The 23677-nt window shown below is 39.8% G+C and overlaps 1 protein-coding gene across 10 annotated transcripts in view; it reads left to right on the top strand.

The window, feature by feature from the left end:
* ARHGAP6 (Rho GTPase activating protein 6) overlaps positions 1-23677 on the top strand; it is a 485604-nt gene that overhangs the window by 274833 nt on the left and 187094 nt on the right. The window contains exons 1-4 of one of the 10 annotated variants that reach the window (XM_059910666.1): positions 3253-3330; positions 4110-4157; positions 4388-4482; positions 6766-6890. The exons of 4 other annotated variants lie outside the window; for them this stretch is intronic. Coding sequence is in view for 4 of the 6 variants with exons in the window: in XM_059910660.1 (XP_059766643.1) it covers positions 4438-4482 (45 nt within the window). In the remaining 2 variants the exon portion in view is untranslated. Of the gene's footprint in view, positions 1-2875; positions 2905-3252; positions 3331-4106; positions 4158-4387; positions 4483-6765; positions 6891-15916; positions 16004-16025; positions 16213-23677 lie in introns of those variants that run through there. 5 more of the 10 variants (XM_059910660.1, XM_059910663.1, XM_059910667.1 and 2 more) reach the window with 5 other exon arrangements.

Raw genomic sequence — 23677 nt, 5'->3', positions numbered from 1 at the left:
TTCTATTGTAGATTTCCTTTGAAAATGACCTGTCCTCAAGGTGCCAAGGTGCTCCTCTATCTCAGGATGGAGCATGATTAGCCTGTAGATAGTGATGGGCCTCAGGAAACATGCCCAGGTAGTTCTGTGAGCGCTCAGTGGGAGAGCCCTTTTCTTATGTTCTTCATGCCATAGGTACTGTGCTCATCAGGTGTTAAATAATGATAGAAAAGTATAGTCTACAGTGAGCTTTGAATTGCAGGAGGTAAAACTACAGCACATTGTGATTTCAAACTCAACATCCAGTTTTACGATGACCAAATAGTCAGAGATAAATTTTCTAGTGAGAGAATTATCCAAGTTTCTGATCTCACTTTTCCCCTTCCATTGTTGACTTTACCCAAAGAGAGAACATTGGTCCTACATTAGGACTGACATCAGAGGAAAGGGAAATGTTTATAGCTGGAGACGACCTTAAAGATGAGAAGAGGATAATGATTTTGATGACTACAACAATGATTGTGACCCCCATCGATTTAAATAGCAAGTTATTGTTTACGAAATGCTATTTCAATCCTATCACTTTATGATAGTTAAAACAAAGATTCCGGTTCTGTGACTTTTGAAAGGCTAAATGAAAGAAAGTGAAACTGAAATACTTGGAATTTTGCCTCCTGATACAGTTGGGAAACAGAGGAGACAAAGTTTAAACCAAGACCTAGTTTGAAGAGTCTGTTTGTTCAACCTCCCTATTTTTCTAATATTCACTGTTTCTTCTGCTGGTAATACTGGGTTTTAGAATAGTATTACAGTCAGATTGCTCATGGCTGCCACTGTTGACACATGCAAACTAGGGGAATCTACCCAGTGCCAACTGCACACCCATGAACTGGAGTTTATCACCAACTTTCAGCTAAATGTTTGTTCCTGCTTTCCTGTGGATCTGTCCAAACTCTGATTGTAACTCCTGCGTGTACTGACAACTTGATAATTTAGCATACCCAAAGGTCCATTTTTAAGGAACCATTCACAGTATGACTGTACTCATTATCCTCTGATGTTTATCTTAACGAGTACCTTCTATTGTTAAGCTTTGAATAAAATGGAGGAAATGGCAGGGAAGTGCTGGATAGAGTGGAAGAGGGAAGAAGGTGAACCGCACTCTGATAATTATGATGACAACAGTTTCAACTACCACCATTTTTTAACATTTACAATGGGTGAGGACAGGATTGTTTTACATTTGTTATCTCATTTCATCCTCACACCATTCCCCTGAGATAGATATTATTCTTTCTATCTTACATATAAGAAAATTGAGGCTTAGAGAGATCAAGATCACACAGGTAGTAAGTGGCAGAGGCAGGATTTGACTTCAGTGCTGTGGCGTCCAAAGTGCATGCTCATAAGCACTAAGTGATACTGTATCATAATGGCTGGTCTCTACGTTGTGGTTAATTAGGAATACTTGCAGACCCTCGCCACTCAATGTGTGGCCAATCAGACCAACAGTATCAGTATCACCTGGGAGCCAGTTAAAAATGCAAAATTTCTGTTCCCATCCCAGACTTCCGGAATAGAATCCAAATTTTCAGAACAGCCCCGGGGGATACACTGCACTTTAAAATTTGAAAAGTGCTGGCTTAGACTTTTCCTAGGCAATCCCTACTGAATAGTCTGAAGACCCATAGAAACACTTTATCATCAGGAAGGGGACTGAGAAAGAAAACCAACAGAAACAACTGCAATGTACACGAAAGGTTTCACCTGCTCCTGAAATCCACATGTAGAATATTACAGAGTGGCTCAAGGGAGCGCAGGGGAATAGTGGATACACTTTCATTCAAACCAGGACACCTAGGAAAGGGAAAGGGTCACTAGCAATAATGACACTGGGACATTGGGCATAAACTGGAACAGCCCTAAGCAACCTGGGACATATGGTCACGTCAATTATAGCACCTAAGTCTTTATGGTAAGAATCCATGAAAATATTAGGATTCTCTATTCTGTAAAAAGTGAAAGTAGAGACATGGGAAGTTTCAAGGCTACAGATTTTAAAAGGGTGACAATTACTTGTTTATTAAATTATTTTATTCCACAAATATGTATTAAACCCTTTCCTCCTTTGTCTTTTTTTTTTTTTTAATCGTAATCAATGTTATTCTCCTTAAACCACAAAACAGAGCCTTCGGTTGTACAAACATCACTAGTTACAGTCTCGCCAGGAGGTCCCGGCTGGGGAGGGGGCAGTTAGCGGCCAGAGCTCCTGAGGGGACCTCTTTAAAATGCTAACGGCCGGGTTAAAGGACTCGAGGCAAGGGCGGTGGTGGAGGTGGCAGGGCTCCCACCCCAAGTCGCGGGAGGCAGCCCGACCCTCTAGGAGGGCCCCGGGCCCAGGCCCCTGCGCCCCGGCCGCCCGGCGCGGCGGCTGCTGCGCGGGGCCAGCTCCTCGGGGCCCCCGGCGCCCGGAGAAGGCCTGCCCAGAAGCACCATGGCCACCTCTCCATGCTCCTCTGGCACGCCAGGGCTCCGAGATGGTTCCAAGGACCTCGGCTCCTCAGCTAAATCTGGGCACCAGCGTCCCGGGGAGGTGCGGGTCTGGAGGCCGAGGTCTTCCAAGGGGCTGGGTGAGGGGGAGGGCGCGGGCGAGGGCGCCGCGGCCCGGCGCTCCGGGGGCCCCGCTGGCTTCGGGCCTCCTGAGACTCGCCGAGGACCATGTGCGCGCGGAGGGCGTCCCGCTCCGGAGACTCCATCCCGGCCGCCGTCCACGGCGCGCGCCGCCCGGCCTCCAGGGCGCGCCGCTCCGCCGGGAACAGGGTCCGCTCGGGCGCGGGCCGCTCGGGCTCTGCGCGCGCAGCCGCTCCCGCTGGCGCCGCGCGGCCCCGGCCGTCTCCGTGCGGCTCCTCCTCGGGCTCCTGTCAGGTATTGTTATAGGCTATGGGGCTCCGGAGGTGGACATGATGCCACAGAACTTAACAGCATAGGTACTACTGTATCCTTTCAGCTTGACGACAGCAGTATCAGGAAACATGGTGTTACAATAAGAGTTAACCTTACGGGAGTCATAAATTGAAAGCGTCTTTGTTCTTTTTCAATCTTGTATCTTAAGAAGTGATATAGTCTAACATTTTTTAACTTAGGAATTGTAAAACAATTTTAAACAAATTAATGGAAGGTGAGTCCAAATGTGATAATTAAGGCAAGTCCGGAAGTTGGTGTTGGAGGAGGGCTAAGAATGCTGTTTTAGACGGTAAGAAAATAGACTTGCCCTCTCTAACGCGTCACCTGGATCTTCTGGCACATATGGAACCGTGGGCCAAATGGGCCATGCTGGCAATTTGTACACATGTAAGCTTTGGAGTTCATTATCTTTTGTGGGTTTCAGAATGGAGTATTTATCCTAAGAGTTTGTCTACCCTGAGCTGTACCTCATAAATGAGAAGTACAACGTGTGCATCTTTCATGCTGAAAAATAAACAGCAACCTCATCTTTTGTAAACAGTAATGTAATATGCTTAGTGAGATTTACAGATGCATCCGTTTAGATAAACCATAAGAATCCTTTTTTTTCTTCTCCAGAAGCACCACTTTTTTTCTACTTATTTTTTTGAAGTATAGCTAATTTACAATGTCATGTTAGTTTCAAGTGTACAGCAAAGTGACTGAGATCTATCTATCTATCTATATATCTCCTTTTTCAGATTCTTTTCCATTATAGGTTATTGCAGGATATTAAGTATAGTTCCCTGTGCTATACAAGAATCCTTATTAATAATCAGTCCTCATGCAAGACCCATGGACATGTATACTACATAGGAAATTTGTTTTATGACCACCACGCTTTTCCAGCACCTAGAACTAATTCCAGCACATAGTAGGAAGTCAGTTAAAATTTGCGGGATGAGCAAATGAATCAAATGGCATTTCAGAGATGCTGAAAGAGGAAAGCACTATTCATCGTTCCTATTTTAGTTTTTTTCTCAGAGTGCAGAATTGCTCCAAGGCAGCTCACGTAGATAGTGCCAGATCAGTACAGGAAACCAGGAAGGAGAGGGCAAAGACTGACCTTGTGGCTTTGCCAACTGTCTCTTCTATTCTTGTTTTGTTTCCTTCATTTGGAGAAGCAGATGTGCCTGCCTGATAGGATGGAAGCCTGAAAGCTTCAAGATCTGGAGGTAACAACATCCTGGTCTCTCAAACTTCCTGGGTGAATCATTGGCCAGCCACAACTATAAGATTTATCACTTCCAGAAACCCAGCCCCATCAGTGCTCTTATGAAATGCGCTTATGATCCAGAACAAGTAACAATAATTGGCAAATTATAGACAGCCATATTGTTTATACATAATACTTCATAAGCTTAAAACAATCTAATTTAAAGCTTGAAATATTCCTTTGTTGCAGATAGTTCCATTTGAAAGTACTGGATCAAATTGTCCTGTGGTAAAAGATCTATGAGAAATGAGATTCGAATAAGCAGCACAGGCCCCATTTCAGAGGTAAAGATATATGTCTTCCTATCCAAATCCCATGCAATCATGCTTCCTCAGGGTCCACTCCAAATAGTGTCATCTCACTCTCCTCTAGCTTCAGCTTCTCCTCTACACACTTAATTATCTGCTCATATCAAAACCTTTCCTTGATCAAACCTCTCCTGAAAGCCACCTCTTCTGTTTTTTTATAGCTAAACCTTGCATAAAGGTAGTTTATACTCAAAGCTACTTCACATACTCATCTCTATTCACTCCTCAACCCTCTGCCAGCTGGCTTTCACCCCATCACTCTCTTGAATCTCCTTTTTCTAAGGTTACAGATGACCTCATTACCAGTTCAGGAAGATGAGTCCTTATTGCGTTTAAGCTCTGTGGCCTTTGAATCCAGCTCGGTTTCTCCCTGACAACCTCTTTTCCTCCGTTTTCCACAACTCCTTTATTTCTCCTCCTACCTCCCGAGGCAATACATCGTGATCTCCTTTGCAGGCATCTTTTCCTTCATCTGTTCTTAAGCACCTTTCCATCTCAGCCCTCTTCACTTATCACTGTACACACATTCCCTTCACCCTGTCTTTTTAAAATTAATTTGTATTGGGGTATAGTTGATTTAAAGTGTTGTGTTAGTTTCAGGTGTATAGCAAAGTGAATCAGTTATACATATACTTATATCCACTCTTTTTTAGATTCTATTCCCATATAGGTCATTACAGAGTATTGAGTAGAGTTCCCTGTGCTATACAGTACACGCTGTTGTTAATTCCATGGATTCTGCTACCATTTACATTGTTTCAGGATCTCTTCTGTTGCAGAGAACAGAGGCATGCTTGGTTATTTCAGATAGCAAAAATTCATTGTAAAGTTACAAGAGTAGGAATGTAAGAGGAGAAAAACATCTTAGCCCTTGGGAGAACTGGAACACCACTCCAGGCAGGACGCAGAAGGAACTCATCACTGTGCAAAATTTGAGTCTTTAGTGATGGTGGACATTTACCAGGCTGTAGACTCAACTTCACCCACTCACTCACTATTTCCGTCTCTCTCTTTCTCTCCCTCCCTTCATCCCTCCCTCCCTCAACCCCCTCTCTCTTTTTTATCCATTTCTTCTCTCTAGTCTCTAATATCTTGACTCTTCTTCTCTTTCCCTCATGGTTTCTGCTCATTTGTGTCATCTGCTGCCTCCTGCTTTCTGCTCTTTGACTACTCATAGTTCCTTGGTATATACACTTTATTCTATAAATTAAAACATTGCTGTAATTTTTATATTTGCCTTCTGGCTGCTTTCAGTGCCTTCTGGAACTAGGTGGAATATATATGTGTGTACATGTGTATAAATGAATGAAAGAAGGAGGGAAAGAAGGGAGGAATGCAACTTTGAACCAGATCTACTCATTTTTTCTTTGTGTCCTCAGTGGCTGCCATGATATATAATAGTTGCCAGTTATTGAGCACCTACTATATATCTGACATTATGTCATTTATGTATATGTCTGACCTTCACGTGCTCCTAAAAAGAGATGGTATTTTCTCCTTTATAAAAACATGTAAGGAAACTGGGACTCTCAGAGACTAAATCACTGGCTCTGGATCACCGTGCCAGAAATGGTGAAGCCAAGATTTCAAAACTGTTACGTTTTATAGGAAATATTTGATAACCTGAGTAAATGAATGCAATATGGTTTTCTGCATTCATTTTTAAATAAAACTAGCAGTAACCAAGGTATATTTTGATAATAGTGATTGAAACAATCACTGTTACTTTGGCCTTTTTATTTTATATTGGTTGGTCTTTTATATGTCTAGAATTTTTAGCCTGTGAAAATATAGACCAAGAGGGAGAAATAACTATCTTCGAATTTGGAAAGCCTATTGGACAGGTTGTATGAAGTAGAAGGGATTCAGCTGCAAGTAACAGAATGCTCCGTCTCCAACAGAATGAAACAGCAATGAAATTGCAATCTAACATGATAAGAAATCCAGAGTGGCGTGCGATCCTTGTATAGAGTATTAGAGTGGGAAGTCTTTCTCCCTGCAGGCTCTGTCCTGCTTTGTGTGTTAGCTTTGCTCTTAGGCTAGTAGCAAGATTGCTGCATCAGTTCCTAACATCATATTTAGATACAACAGTGACCGTAGGAAGAAGTACAGGCCCCCTCTTCCTTGTCTCCTTCCTAGCAGGAGACTTTCCTAGAAGCTTCTGCATATCTCATTGGCTGAAATTGGGTCACATGCTGTGGCAATGACTGCCGGTTGCTGCCCCTTCTCTCTGCCTACCTTTCACTGCCTCCCATACAGCTAATTGTGACCATGTGACTAAGTCCCCGCCAATGAGGGCTTCCTGTTGGCTGAAGCACAGATGTCCTGTCCAGAGCCCAAGCAGCCATGTGGGACCCGAGGCAGCAGAGTGAAACGACAGTCAGGTAAGCTCATGGGAGCCTCGCCTGATGCCGTTGCAGGGCCCCAGGCTGCTTAACACCTGACTTCTCTTTCCCCAGAGGGAATTATACTTGCATCTTATTTAAAGCCACTGTTATTTTTATTTCTTGCTCTTTTTCTAATTGTTATGCAATGGAACTTAATCTGATATCCATTTCCCTTCTTAAAACAGTCCTGGCAAATGGAATAGTATAACCGCAACTGACTAAAAATATATAATGAGGATCTGTCGTTGGAACCAGGGATTGGTCATCTACCCTTTGTCACACGGGGGAGGGTCGAATAGCCAAACAACATCAGACCTCTGTTAGGAAGCGGGAGGGAGGGGGAAATGACTGTTGGGTCGGCAACTAACAGAGGCTGCTAACCAAGTTAAGTAATTTTCCCAAGGTCATGGCTAGTTATTGGTAGAAGAAAAATTCCAACTCGGGTTGTCTAAAAGCAAGTTCAGTGGACTTATCTTTACCAGCTGAGTTGAGTTCACAATTTGTCACTGATATTATAAAGGAAATTCATACAACATCTGTTACTTTATTAATTCCCTCTTACTAAGATACAGATGGTTAACAGTTACCTCTGCATTGGTGAGAATTATATACATATATGTAAATGTTACATGCACATGGAAAAATGCCAGGCAGAGCAGACCACCTCAGAGTTATGTACTTGGCCAAGTAGTAATGTGAGAAAAATTTGCCTTGCTAATGTTGTTTGCCTGAGGTAAATATTGAAATAGCATGTATTCCAAGCACGGGACCTGGGCAGAGTGAGGTTCGAGGTGAACTGGGATTGTTTTGAGTGGTGGAAGGAAGGCAACCCTAATGTGTGTTTGTGGGCTTTTTAAAGTTTGGAGCCAGTTTGAAAAATAACCCACATTGCACCATGCATGTGGCTTTCCTTGTCAACACCATCCTGCTGCTGACCCTAGAAGTTTCACTTCCCTTAACATACTTAACATCCATTTGGAGATAAGGCATAGCACTTGGATTTTAAGGGTGATGGCCTCGTTAGCAATTTGTGGAACTCAGTAGCCATCTCAAAAAATCAAAGCCAGTCGGAATGACACTGCTCGAAAATCTTGTACCTCAACTTTATTTTATATGGTTTTTTCTTCTTGTTTTACGAGGGCCTTCAAAGTGAAGTATCAGAGGGAATGTATTTGTATATTTCTCTCAGTCAACTAAAAAGGTGGAAAAAACATTCTGTGTTTGTGGATGGTATTTGTATAAGATTCAAAGGCAAATTTTATCTGTGTGACTGATAGATAAATTGCTAATGGTCTTCGATCCCATTTTACAAAATGGATTTTACAAAATGATTTCACTGATGCTGAAGGAGGCAGGAGAAAGAAGGCAAATCTGAAGTCTATAATATCCTTGGAGAGCATCTTCTTAGAAGACAGGGGAAGGAATATTTTTTTAAAGTGTGAAGCAATACAGTGCACGGTTACAGTGTTTAATACTGCTTATGCTAAGGTGGTTAGGAATTTTGAATGCACTGAAATATGGTGATAGGAGGTTTGGTACTGATACACATTTTGAACAAGCCTTTTATTAATAAAGGTTAAATGAGATTTGGAGTTTATATTGACAATACTTATGAGCGAGACCGTTTGGTTACCTTTAACCTTCCTTTAAGAGACATTTACAGAATTAATTTGTTAATTATAAATAAGTCCCTCTTACTTTCTAATTGTTTCTTCTTCTTTTATTCTGAGTGATTATGTGTTCCTGAATATTTTAAAGCAAGGTTGCATATAAAAAGTTTTTTCTCACATCAATAATTCAGATTGGTCCATTTGTATTATTAATCAATGGAGAATTTACCCATTCTGTTATATACAGAATTTTTCTAAATTAAGATGAATTTATTTTTAGGAAGATAAATACCTAGGATTTAATTTTGACTTTCTGCAGGACTTTGCATTAAACTGTTGCTAGACATGAATGGGTGACCTTTATGATGATAAAATAGAATGAAATATCCAAAACTGATTTTTCTCTTATAAAAAGGCAATAGAGTTACTAAATTGTAGGAGAATTTACAGAAGAATTGAGATCATTCATGGCTATCTGAGGAAGACAATTAAGATATAGTTAAGAATAGAGTTATCATATGACCTAGAAATTCCACTCCTGGGTGTCTTCCTAAGAGAAATAAAAACCTACGTCCGTACAGAAACACGTATATGAATGTTCACAGCAGCATTATTTATAATAGCCAAAAAGAGGAAAGAATCCAAATGTGCATCAACTGATGAATGGATAAGTGAATGTGATATATGCATATAATAGAATATTATTCAGCCACAAAAAGGAATGATAAATGCTACAACATGGATGAAACTTGAAAACATTATGCTAAGCATAAAATCCAGACACAAAAGCCCTGTACTGTATGATTGCATTTATATGAAATACCTAGAATAGGCAAATCCATAGAGAAAGAAAGCAAATTCATGGTTGCCAGGGACGGGGGGAGATTGGAATGGGGAGTAAGTGTTATTGGGTATGGGTTTCTTTTTGGGGTGATGAAAATGTTCTAAAATTGATTGTGGTGATGGTTGCACAAGTCTACAAATATACTAAAACCCATTAGATTGCACACTTTGGTGACTTTTATGGTATGTGAATTGTCTCAATTTTTTAAAAAGTCATAGTAAAGACCCAAGTTTGAGAAAAAGCAGACCTGGTTGGTATTTCTAGCTCCTCTGTCCACATAGCAGATATTTATTAAGCAAATCACTGTGTCCCTAGGTCACTGCTGGTCATGACTTGTAGGATGCCCAGTGTAATCCCTGGGCTTTAAGTGACTTCTTAGCACAGAGGAGAGATGCTGTGTGTCATTCAGGCAGTCCTGTGCAGCTAGCCAGAGAGACCCCATATCTGAAAATGCTACAACTTTGGGGGAAGAAAGGAGAAAAAATACTACAGCTATTTGAATGCAATGGATAGAATTAGAAGTCTGATCAACTAACCAAAAGACACATCAGACTTGGAAACCAACAAAGACATGAGCCAAATCATGAGAGTGTAGGGTGCAGATTTCTTTAACTTTATCCCTCATCTAACTTGAAAAGAGAATTTCGCACCGACTGAATGGGAGAAAAGCCAGGAATCCTGTGAATCAGAGCCCCTTGGATTTCATCCATCCCCAGTGCTCTGGGAGTGATTACGTCCAATGATGAACTAATGTCTGTAAAGAATGATGCATTGTGTATGTATCTGTCATTTTGATATTAATTATAAAAGGTTACTAAAAGAAAATGACTTCCCAATTCAGTGCAGTTTGGGGGTGGGTCATAAGCACAACACCACTGCAATTAAAATCCACAGTGAAATACTCAGAGACAGCAGGAGGGAAAGTGGTGGCATTCTCAGTTGACCTGAACTATCATCTACTGGCAGGTAATATAGCTGTGATGAAATTCCCCAGCAAAAAAAGGTGAAAACGAATTCATTAGAGGCACAGTCTCAGTACTAAGCGCATTACCAACATAGCAACGAAGAGGCACTGGGGATATTTGAAGATATACTCCCTCTAGCAAATATGCCCTGCAATAATGTTTTAAACTTGTTTAACGCTGTAGCATCATTTTCCTCATTTCTGGGTCAAGGCAACGTGAATATTTTATGTTATTTAATTATGTGATAAATTCTCAATTTGTTTTGGTGTAATTTAACTATATAGTGATTAGATGGATGTAAATCTTCTAGAAAGTTTTATTAGATATTAAAATGTGCACATATTGAAATATATATGCTATATATCTTAGAATATTATATCAAATAATTATATTAAATCATTACAGTATTGAAGCACAGTCTAGCAAAATTCATTAATGTCCCACCAGACATAGAAAAGTATAACAATGTTTTTCAAAAGACAAAAAAATTAGCAGTGATGAAAGTATTTAAGAAAAAAACCCCATATTGACACTATGTTATTTTGCCACAAAGCAGCCAAAACCATTTTTATCTTTCTGACGTCAGAATACTTCCAAGCAGGTTGGAGTCATGTACGCTAGTGAAAGCAGTCAAGCAAACAGCTGCTTTGCCAAACTAGAGTTTCCACTGTTGGCTAATTATTCCTCATTCTTTAACCTGAATCCCTTGGAGAAAAAGTGGAAAGTTAACCAAGCAGCAAGTGGTTGGTGAGCACCTGCCATGTACCTAGTACCTAAAGTGTTGTAGGGAACGTGAAAAAACATAAGGCATCATTCTGTTCTTCAGAGGGCATGGATTAGCCCATAGGATGCTGGCAAAACTGCCTTCCACTCAGTTGTCTTCAGCATAGGACCAGCCTTAAACAAAATTCTAAACTTTGGTTCAGGCCTTTATTAATTAACATGAATCCATTTATCATGGAGACTACACCACCCTGCTCCACACCTCCGCCACCCAAAGCCATCAATAAACTTCTCTCTCATTGCTAAGCCTCCCCTTATCCCTTAATGAACCCCTGCTGCTTCTTCATATATTTCCCTGAAACAATGTAGGAGAATTGAATCACAGTGGTGGGACCTCAAAGGTCATGTATTTGGCCTCTCACCCAAAGCAGGAGTCCTTTTTCTCCGTATTGGGAATGGATGACCAAATGGTTATCTGCATGAACCTCTGAGTGTTAATGAGTCCTCTTCCCCCTAAGTCACTTATCCTTGGGTAAATGTTTTCTTTAGAAAGAGTCTCCTTGGGAAAGGCCCAGGCCTACTCCTTGGAATTCGCATTCAGTCATTTCAAATCTGCTCTGTTGAAAGATAGGCCAGATCTACTACTGAATCCACCTGGTGGCCACTCAGATATTTTAAGTCAGCATTTCTCATACCCCACAGTCTCTGCCACTCCAGACTAAACAGCCTCGATTCCTCTTGTGGACTTCAAAGGTTTATTAAATGATGCTATATCCAGAACCTTCCCTTCCCCATCCACACTGCTCCCTTCAGGGCTTGCTGGATGGGTCAATATCTTTCAAAGGTGTGGCCTCCAGAACAGAGTTTGATGCTCCAGGGGTGCTTTGACCTGGGTGGAGTCCATTGCATTATCATTTTTATCAAGTTGGATTCTAAAGTTCTTTTCTTGCTGCCCAAGTTTCCATTACCTCGTTTAGCCCTTTTGTCAGACTTCATTTGAGCTTAGTGGACAGTCTAAGAGCTCTACCTCTTCCTCAAATTGCTTCTCTATCTCACATTAATTTTGTTACAATTTAAAAGCAAACCTCTCTAAGTTTTTGAATCTTTTTATTTTAGTCTCATTCTAAACTTTTGATCTAATTAAATTATTATATGTAAGTTTAAACTATATTTTAAAACTCTAATTCTCTCTCCTATTGTCTATTCTTCCTAGCTTAGTGTCACCTACAAATTTGATAAGCATGACTTATACCTTTATGTAAGTTTTTGATGAAGATGTTGAGACAGGTGGGACCAAGTGCCTGCCATTGTAGCTTTGCCCTCTTTGTTAATTAGTACCTGATATTCATAGTTCTTAAGTCTATCTGAATGTATAACCATTTCTGCTACACTTTATATCTGGTAAGTTTCCAGAAAAATTTGTCCAGTACTTTACTGAAATTGGTCATTTACCTAAACCTTTTGGGGTCAGGCTCCATGGTAATGGGAGAAAAGTGTGTTGATGGTCTGTGGGGAAAACATATTGAGGCTGATACACCATTGGGGCATCCCTGTATATAAAAGAACTATATATTACTGTGTTTACCTTTGAGTTTACTCTACCATAGAGCACATTCCTTTCTTAACTAAAATTCTGTAATTAATAGTCATCATTTCACAAGAAACGATGATGATGGTGGTGGTGGTGGAGGTCATGATGATAGTGATGATAGTGATGGTAGTGGTGGTGGTGATAATGATGGTGATGATGGTTATAAGGATAGTGATGATGATGATGATGGTGATGGTGGTGGTAATGGTGGCTCCTTCTAGATGCCAGGCTCTGTCTTAAACACTTTACAGTTATTATCTTATTTAATCATCACAACAACCTTGTGGGCTAGGTGTTGTACACTGACCCTAACCAGTATGGACATTCACCACTATTAGATTCTCTTTGGTAGATAATGGAAACCACTAAAGAAGTGTGAGATGGTAAAGATTACCTACTGCTCCAGCATTATCACTATCAGCTTTCATGAAAGACCAAATTCTCCCATATATATAACCATGTATTAGCCAGTTGGCACCACAGATCCAACCTGTTTTGTTACCTTGACAACAACAATAAAAATGGTAGGTGCTCTGTCCTTTCAGGTATTCTGAGCATCTCTTTGCATGAAAAGTTTACCTGATGCAGCCACAAAAGATGACTGTCTCATTAGAAATCCTAGGCACTTCATTGGAGAGGGTGCGCCACTTTATGGGCACACCCTCCTCGATGATGAGGCCAAGGAGGGTGACCAGAAAGTGCTGAAAGGAAGTGGAACCATTAGGGAAGAGGGAATGGAAATGTGGGGTGAGGGGGCCACTTGCCACATATTGAAACTCATCCTACACTGGGTATGATCAACTATCAAGAAATAGGTGTGGCCCTTGGGACAACTTAGCCCAGGTTGACATATCTGCCATCCATTTTTTTTTTTTTTTTTTAGTATAGCGTAAGCATTACTGTTGCCTGAGACAGATTGCTTCTGGTCAAACGAGGACACCCCAGCACATGCATCGGCACTTCTAAGCACTGGTCAAGTTGGGTAAATTCCCTGAAAAGAAGGAGTTTAGTTCTCAGAGTGACTTGAAATTAGAACTTTTTTCCCCATTGTTTTTATTTTAAAATACTTTTGCCTGGGAGAAAGCACTGTGTGGAATTAATACCTTCTTCTGTCTGCACTACACCATGCAGGTTAACCTAACTTGGATGCGGAAATTCTTTCTTGACGTCTTTCCAAGTGCCTTAAGAGAACGCTTTTGGGGGGCTTACCTCTGTGTATTGGTCAGACTGAATAGCCCAAGGAGCTGTGGCTACCCTGGAGGGCAGGGTTTTGTTGAAATTTGTGCAGTGGTGCAAAGGATCATGCTTTTCACAACCGAAGCAGATGTGCATACTTGTAACTTACCTTCAGTTTGGAAACATGTTAGTTAGTGAGGCAGTAATTTCTATCAATAATTAGCTACCCACAGGTGGATGTGGAACTGAGTATGCTTGAACTCACTAATACACTTTGAAGGCATTTTTCAAGTGGGTTAAGATCCACATTGTATGAAAAAAAATAGTCTGTATACATATACACAGTATATATACATCAATCTGGGTAAACATAGGATGTATACGTAGTGTAAAGTATACATGTGTATGCTTTTAATGAATTTATTTATTTATTTTTGGCTGCGTTAGGTCTTTGTTGCTGTGCGTGGGCTTTCTCTAGTTGTGGCGCACGGGCTTAGTTGCTCTGCGGCATGTGGGATCTTCCTGGACCAGGGATCAAACCTGTGTCCCCTGCATTGGCAGGCAGATTCTTAACCACTGCACCACCAGGGAAGTCCCTACATATGTATTGATATATTGATATTTTATATGCCAACTTGAAAGATCATTCTCAGGCATTTATTTTAAGAAATAAACCTAAATCTGCTCTTACTTCATTTCAGATTCTCCATGGGTGCTAGAATATTTTATCCTTTGGATGGTTAAGTAAGAAAGATATAACACCTAAGCTGAAATGTCATTTATGGCTCTCTACTGGAGAATTAAGGGAGCTTATTCAGGTGTGCTGAAATCTCTCTTCTGGTCCCCTCCCTGGAAGACAAGTCACTATAGTGAGCCTGGTCCTTGTCTGCCCTTGCCCTTTAATTAACGACTCTGATCAAGTGACTTAAGAAGATATCAGATTTGGAAGACCCTCTGCTCTTTCATACACTACTCTGGTCTCCAGTGGTTCCTGTGCTGTCTTTAAGTAAATAATAAAGGCCTTGGCTTCCTTTGCTTCATAAACTGAGGGTATACAGGATGTACCTGCTTCAGCATGACCATTGCTTCATTTGGACTGGTTAACCGTGTGTGTTTTTAAGGCACGTAGGCTGTGAATATCCTTCATTTCCTAGCAGATTACAATCTGCTAGTGTAATCATCCGACATCTCATCTGTTGTCTTGTTAGCTCTGTGTGTGTGTGTGTGTGTGTGTGGGGAACTATTTGAAATTGTAATTCATCAACTTGTACCAGATTCTCTTTGCCATTGGTGAGAGCAGTATCCTTTGCACGAGTAAGTTTCACTAATTTAAGAGGACTACTATGCAATAGTGAGTTTCTCAGTTGATTTGAGCATGATGTTACTTAGGTCCCAGGTCTAATCTTGATTACGATTCTTTCACTTCCTGTCCCATGGCTGAGCATCTCCATACTCTGACTGTTTGTCCCACAGTTGTCTTTTGGGCTTGGGAGAGCCAGTTGAGAATATGGATGAACAAGTACAAATCAATCCCCAGAGCAAAAGAACAACATTTAGAGTACAGAGCTCAAGCCTTGATTATGGTTCATCTTTTCCCCAAGAAAAGACAAAGACATTTCTGTATAGATGAAAACATATCTGTATGGAGCATTGTATGGCGGAGTGTGTGTATGTGTGCATGTATGTAATGTGTCTATATGGACGTATGTGTGTGTGTATGTGTCAGGGAAGGGGTAGATCTGTTGTCATATGAATGATGACAGCAAAAATACCCATTAGTTACCGTGGAGCAGGTCATGTGCTGAGTGTTGGACCTGCTGCATGTTTATTTGTGCAAGGGTTTACTATAATGATCACCCAAGCACTTCCAGAAGGAGAAGGTGAGGAGTGATTTGTCAGTGCCTAAGGGTCTCCCAACGTGTGGTCTACAACTGTGTTTGTCAGTGAGTTGTTTGGGCCTCGGCAGGAATTTTCCCACAGAAAGGATGTTCTAACTGGCAGTCTCCCAGGACCGCCTACAAATCCATTTAACCATAACGGAGCTGACGAGCACTGTCAGGGCTGGAGTTGGTTTCCAAATGGGAAGTCAGCCTAGTATTAATAGCACAGTTCCAGCTGCACTTTGGGTCCAGCGGACTTCTGATGGACCGGCCTGGGAACCGAGGCACTCTTTGTAACATTTATAGGAAATGGATTCCTTGGTGAGCATGGTGGGAAGGGAGTACTGTGGTGGCATGAGAATCACGGCTACCCATTTCCCCCTTCTTTGATCACCACCACCGTCGGTGTCCAGCAGGAAGAGACTAAGGTGAATCCTAGGGGAATTCTTCTCCCACCTTCAAGCTGGGGAAAGCCTGCCCTGGAACTCGTCCGCTCGCTTGGCTTGGCTGTTCCCATGTACAGGATATTTGTAAGTTGGGCGTGTCTAGGTCACCTGTATTTAATTGTGTAATACAGATGTTTATTTTAACATAGTAGCTGTTTATCCAGGTAAAATTACATTAGAATTTAAGGTTTATTTTTACTTTAAAAACTTTTTATTCATTTTGACTGATTTCAGCCCTGATTATGTTCTTGTGCTTCTTTAATGGGTTAAAGGCATTATTTTTATGCAAATGGAAAGGGTGTGTATGGTTGCAGTAAAACATTCCGTTTTCTGGTTGTTATTAGGAGGAAATGAGAGAAGTGGGTGGGGCAGTGTGGCGTGTGTGTGTGTGTGTGTGTGTGTGTGTGTGTGTGTGTGTGTGTGTGTGTGTGATTTGAATTTGACCAAAGTTATGTAATTTGAATATGACCCAAAGGTGTGTTGTTCAAACCAACATATGCTTTAAGATATCAAAGATTGTGTTTGTACTCAAGAGAGTTCTTTTTCACTAGTGTATTTGGAAATATTTCAGGCCATTTTTTAAAGCAGAAGTTATAGACCTAAAAGATTTTTCTCCCCTGGGAGCTCTTTGAATATATAAAAAGTTTTTAAGGATTTTTAAAGGCTAGATGGCAGGAAGTAAATTATTTTCTGCTCATCCTAAGTAAACATCTCTGTGATGTAGGTGCTTCATCAGAGTTATCTTATGAGGTGCATATGACCCAAAGGGAAAATAATTTGTTTAGTAACTTGATTTTCTTCCTTTTTTATGATTCGCAAGTTGTCAAATTCATCCTGTTTGGGGCATTATAAATGTGGGAACTTGCAAATGAGTAACAAATTTACGGTGTAAATCAACTGAAATGTATATGAAATCCTGCTGGATTCTTAGGGGGTCTCTTGGTGTTTCTGAGTGAGAAGTCTTTCACACTTCTCTTTTCTAGGATTCTGTTTCAGGACACAGTCATAAATGCAAAAGGAAGATTTCAGCGCCCGATTACATTCATCTTTATAATTTTGGGCCCCTTCAGCCCCTCCCAAACATTGGAAAACTATCTGGAGTTGGAATTGCTGAGACAAGGAAAACTTTTCTTCCAGAGGGTTTTTTAAGGAAAAATTATACTTTAAGGTTATGAGTATAGAATTACAACACAGACAATTCATAATACTTAATAAGCCTCTCTAGGTCAATCTAGATTATCTCTAAAATGTCTGTTTCACCCAGCCCCATAATTACATACTTGGGGAAGTAAAATTGAGTGTACAGAGTTTTCAGAGTGGAAGATCTATTTGGAATCATTCTAACCCAATTGTTCATTTTGTAGGAAAGGGAACTGGAGACCAGAGGGATTTAGGGACTTGAATAAGGCTGCTGGTAGTGAGGGCAGATGTAGGAGTGTGATGGCAAGCAACAGTGAGAATGTCTGTCACCTATTAAAGGCCCTCTATTTCCTGGGTTTACTTACATCTTTTCTTTTCACCCTCAAAACAATTTTGCAAGGCATGGATCACATTCCAGTTTTTAAAATGACAAAACTGAAACGTAGGAGGTTCTCTAACTACTCAAAGTCAATAGGCATTAGGAGGCAGAGCAAGAATTCAAATGCACACCCCCTGATTCTGAAGGTCTGGCGTCTCCTGACTTGAGCTGTTTTCCACTGTACCAGGTTGGCTCCCAGGCCTTAGTATAGCCTAAAATCCAAGCAGCATTCCTTTGTTATACATGTTTACAGGCATAACTCATCTTATTGTGCTTCATTTTAGCACACTTCACAGATAATGCATTTTTTGCAAACTGAAGTGTGGCAACCCCGCGTCAAGCAAGTCTATCTGCACCATTTTTCCAAAACCATTTGCTCACTTTGTGTCTCTGTCACATTTCGGTAATTCTCACAATATTTCAAACGTTTTCATTATTATATTTGTGATGGTGGTCTGTGATCGGTGATCTTTGACGTTACTACTATAACCTGCTGAAGTGATGGTTAGCACTTTTTAGCAATATTTTATAAAGATATGTACATTTTTAGACATAATGCTATTGCTCACTTAATAGACTCATTATATAGTGTAAACATAACATTTATATGTACTGGGAAACCAAAAAATTCGTGTGACTCACTTTATTGCAGTATTTGTTTCATTGCGGTGGTCTGGAACCACATCCACAATGTCTCTGAGGTATCCCTGTATAGGTGTTATGTCAAGAGCATCTTTATCTAAGCAACCACTCTGGTTACTGAATTTAATGGGTAGTAGTCTGGGGTATTGGGTCTCCTTACCTTAGTTTTTCTGACAAAAATGATTATTCCTCTCCTACTAGATTCAATAATATTCCAGAATTTGTCTTCAATTAATACCTCCTTTTCTTCTTTGGAAAATACATACTTTGAAATGTCTAACTCCTTTATTTAGATTTAAAGAAGAGTATAGTCTTTTCTCTCATTCAGTGATTCATCCGTTTATTCATTTATTCATTCAATAACTATGTATCGAATGTCTACTATGAGCAGACACTATTCTAGGTTTTGGAGATACTGCTCTAAGCAAGACAGACACATCCCTGCCCTGCTGTTACTTTCAGCCTACTGTGTCAGGAGATAGCCAATAAATAGCAGAAAATAAAGTAGGTGAGATGGTGATAAATGTCCTAGAAACAAAAAATAAAGAAATAAAGAAAAAAATCAAGGAAAGGAGACACCCAAAAGATGGGTGGGAATTATTCAAAAAGGACTTTGCTGTGAGGGTGTATTTGGGGAGTGTTTGTTATTGCATTATTGGTTCAGTAAAAAATGCTGGTAGGTGTCTATTTTTTCAGCAGCTTCCTTTCCAAAACCATGATACTCTAAACTCCACCTGTGGTAAAATGCTTATCCTAACTCTGTCTCCATCCTTGTGATACATCTTCCCATCTGCCCCTTGTGGAAACCATTGTTATCCCTATAGTACCCCCCCCCAAAAAAAAACAGGGTTAAAATGAGTTGCCCATGAATCTTAGGGGGATATGAATAGAGAACAAGACAAGCATAGTCCCTGGGCTACTCTTCCCAAACATCTAATTTACAGGGAAGGAAACCAAATCTCAGAAATGCTGAAATGACTAGCCCAGAATCACATGGCAAGGTGCTCATTATTTCATTTATCCAACAAGTTATGGATGGAGTTTCTCTGGTGGGTCAGGCTACTGAGATGGATCCAGGAGAATCAGCAGTACTCACAGGACACGGTCTCTGACCTAGAGGCACATACAGGGACCTCTGTCCCCAACCCAGTGTTCATTCCTGTATACCATGATGGACAATCTTCTCTCTTTTCCAGGGTCTGAGAAGAATGGTGTTCCCATTTATATTTATATTTTCCACTCTGCATTTCTAGTGTGTGGTGGGTTAAATGAGACCATATCAGCTGGCCTGGGAACCAAAACAACTATGTATATTGTTGTTTCCATGGGAAAATGCATTTAGACTTTAAACATCCAGCCATCTTTACAAACTTTCAGACTGGGGAGTGTCTGAGTTGGAAAATATTAGCAGAGATTGTTTAGGGTCCATCGAGGCAACCTCTGGCTGCCCAACCTCCCAGATATTGACCATCTCCTGGGATAAACAACATCCTCTTCCGTCCTAAAGACAGCATCAAATGAGATACAATGAGTAATAATAGCTTCCTCAAAATTGTATGGAAAAGATTTTCTTCTCTTCACTATGAAGGCAAACTGATGGTCATAAATATTCACCTTTAGGGAAAAGGTCTTCAAATCGTAATCTGTGGATTGTGCATACCAGCCATTCTGTAGTTTGTCATAGTTCTCTAAGGCTATGGGGATCTACAAGGGGATTGTAGCTCATTTAATCTGTGTTTATTCCATTATCTACGTATGGGACTCACATTTCCGTACATGGCAGTAGCTAGCATAGTACCACAAGTGTGTGTTGAATGGAAAGAAATGTTCTCTTGGCCATTGCATAGGCTAGCAAGTGCAGTTTTCCCATCTTTCTTCCACAATGTGAATGCCATGGGCGTTTCAGTTCCTGTTCTACATCCCTGTCATCACCTGCTTGATTAGAATGATACTGCTTGAGATAATAATGACTTTGAATTTATATAAGCTTCCTAACGAAACATGAACTTATATTGAACTGCAGTGGATGCTTCACTAAAGGTCAAAGGAATTATGATTATGGTTGCCTTGACAACCATAGTTCTGCACTCTGTTTTATTACTTACCATTTTCCTATTTTGAGGTCATTTTGAGGATATCATTAAGGTTTCATTTTCAGTTTATGAGGCTTCTGGGAATGATACAATTTTATATAACTACAAAAGTATCCCCTTTTCCTAAAATTTCCCCAAACATTGGAAAGTCCAGGCATGTGAAATAAACTAAAAATAGGCTATTACTTATGCTGACACATAAATGTCATCTTTACTCTCCATTAAGGTAAATATTTTTAAAGGACTGAAAGAAATTGTTACTTTATATTTCTCCTTAGCATACAAATATGACTTTTTTGTTTCTTTCAAAAGGGAAAATTCTTGGTCAATAAATTTCCATAAGTGTTTTTACCCATAATGCAGTTATTAAACTGAAAATAGCTATATAAGAAAAATAATTTACTCTAGGAAAGGGCCAGTTTCAGAGATGGTCAAACAGTGATATTTTAACAACACGTTAATAATTAATAATCAACACATCCTCTGTTAAGTTTTTTGGTAGACCACATCAGTTTTTTAAAAGAGAAAAGGTGGTAATTAATACTTTAATCTTTATAATTGGTTTATTGGTGTTAAAAGAAAAATATAGTATAAATATACATTATCACATGACTACAATATAAAAAATCATTGTAAAACATTTTATTTTGTCCAATTACTTATTTTTTTAACCATTAAAAGTAATCTTTTATTTTTTAAAATTTTATTTATTTTTTTATACAGCAGGTTCTTATTAGTTATCCATTTTATACATAGTAGTGTATACATGTCAATCCCAATCTCCCAATTCATCACAGCACCACCACCCCACTCCACCGGTCCCCCCTTGGTGTCCATACGTTTGCTCTCTACATCTGTGTCTCAATTTCTGCCCTGCAAACCGGTTCATCAGTACTATTTTTCTAGGTTCCACATATATGCGTTAATATACGATATTTGTTTTTCTCTTTCTGACTTACTTCACTCTGTATGACACTCTCTAGATTCATCCACGTCTCTACAAATGACCCAATTTCGTTCCTTTTTATGGCTGAGTAATATTCCATTGTATATATGTACCACCTCTTCTTTATCCATTCGTCTGTCGATGGGCATTTAGGTTGCTTCCATGACCTGGCTGCTGTAAATAGTGCTGCAATGAACATTAAGGTGCATGTGTCATTTTGAATTATGGTTTTCTCTGGGTATATGCCCAGTAGTGGGATTGCTGGGTCATATGGTAATTCTATTTTTAGTTTAAGGAACCTCCATACTGTTCTCCATAGTGGCTGTATAAATGAACATTCCCACCAACAGTGCAAGAGGGTTCCCTTTTCTCCACACCCTCTCCAGCATTTGTTGTTTGTAGATTTTCTGATGATGCCCATTCTAACAGGAGTGAGGTGATACCTCATTGTAGTTTTGATTTGCATTTCTCTAATAATTAGTGATGTTGAGCAGCTTTTCATGTGCTTCTTGGCCATCTGTATGTCTTCTTTGGAGAAATGTCTATTTAGGTCTTCTGCCCATTTTTGGATTGGGTTGTTTGTTTTTTTAATATTAAGCTGCATGAGCTGTTTATATATTTTGGAGATTAATCCTTTGCCCGTTGATTCGTTTGCAAATATTTTCTCCCATTCTGAGGGTTGTCTTTTCGTCTTCTTTGTAGTTTCCTTTGCTTTGCAAAAGCAAAGTTGCAACAAAACCTGTGTGGCCTTTAAGTTTCAGTAGGTGCCATTTGTTTATTTTTGGTTTTATTTCCATTACTCTAGGAGGTGGATCAAAAAAGATCTTGCTGTGATTTATGTCAAAGAGTGTTCTTCCTATGTTTTCCTCTAAGAGTTTTATAGTGTCCAGTCTAACATTTAGGTCTCTAATCCATTTTGAGTTTATTTTTGTGTATGGTGTTAGGGAGTGTTCTAATTTCATTCTTTTACATGTAGCTGTCCAGTTTTCCCAGCAGCACTTATTGAAGAGACTGTCTTTTCTCCATTGTATATCCTTGCCTCCTTTTTCATAGATTAGTTAACCATAGGTGCGTGGGTTTATCTCTGGGCTTTCTATCCTGTTCCATTGATCTGTATCTCTGTTTTTGTGCCAGTACCATATTGTCTTGATTACTGTAGCTTTGTAGTATAGTCTGAAGTCAGGGAGTCTGATTCCTCCAGCTCCATTTTCTTCCCTCAAGACTGCTTTGGATATTCGGGGTCGTCTTTTGTGTCTCCATACAAATTTTAAGATTTTTTTCTTCTAGTTCTGTAAAAAATGCCATTGGTAATTTGATAGGGATTGCATTGAATCTGTCGATTGCTTTGGGTAGTATAGTCATTTTCACAATATTGATCCTTCCAACCCAAGAACATGGTATATCTCTCCATCTGTTGGTATCATCTTTAATTTCTTTCATCAGTGTCTTATAGTTTTCTGCATACAGGTCTTTTGTCTCCCTGGGTAGGTTTATTCCTAGATATTTTATTCTTTTTGTTGCAGTGGTAAATGGGAGTGTTTCCTTAATTTCTCTTTCAGATTTTTCATCCTTAGTGTATAGGAATGCAAGAGATTTCTGTGCATTAATTTTGTATCCTGCAACCTTACCAGATTCATTGATTAGCTCTAGTAGTTTTCTGGTGGCATCTTTAGGATTCTCTATGTATAGTATCATGTCATCTGCCAACAGTGACAGTTTTACTTCTTCTTTTCTGATTTGGATTCCTTTTATTTCTTTTTCTTCTCTGATTGCCGTGGCTAGGACTTCCAAAACTATGTTGAATAATAGTGGTGAGAGTGGACATCCTTGTCTTGTTCCTGATCTTAGAGGAAATGCTTTCAACTTTTCACCATTGAGAATGATGTTTGCTGTGGGTTTGTTGTATATGGCCTTTATTATGTTGAGGTAGGTTCCCTCTATGCCCACTTTCCGGAGAGTTTTTATCATAAAGGGGTGTTGAGTTTTGTCAAAAGCTTTTTCTGCATCTATTGAGACGATCATATGGTTTTTATTCTTCAATTTGTTAATATGGTGTATCACATTGATTGATTTGCATATATTGAAGAATCCTTGCATCCCTGGGATAAATCCCACTTGATCATGGTGTATGTTCCTTTTAATGTGTTGTTGGATTCTGTTTGCTAGTATTTTGTTGAGGATTTTTGCATCTATATTCATCAGTGATATTGGTCTGTAATTTTATTTTTTTGTAGTATCATTGTCTGGTTTTGGTATCAGGGTGATGGTGGCCTCATAGAATGAGTTTGGGAGTGTTCCTTCCTCTGCAATTTTTTGGAAGAGTTTGAGAAGGATGGGTGTTAGCTCTTC

This window comes from Balaenoptera ricei, chromosome X, assembly GCF_028023285.1.
Source record: "Balaenoptera ricei isolate mBalRic1 chromosome X, mBalRic1.hap2, whole genome shotgun sequence".
Lineage (NCBI taxonomy): Eukaryota > Metazoa > Chordata > Mammalia > Artiodactyla > Balaenopteridae > Balaenoptera > Balaenoptera ricei.
Note: the sequence above shows the minus strand (reverse complement) of the source record. Positions and strands in the feature narration are given on the sequence as shown.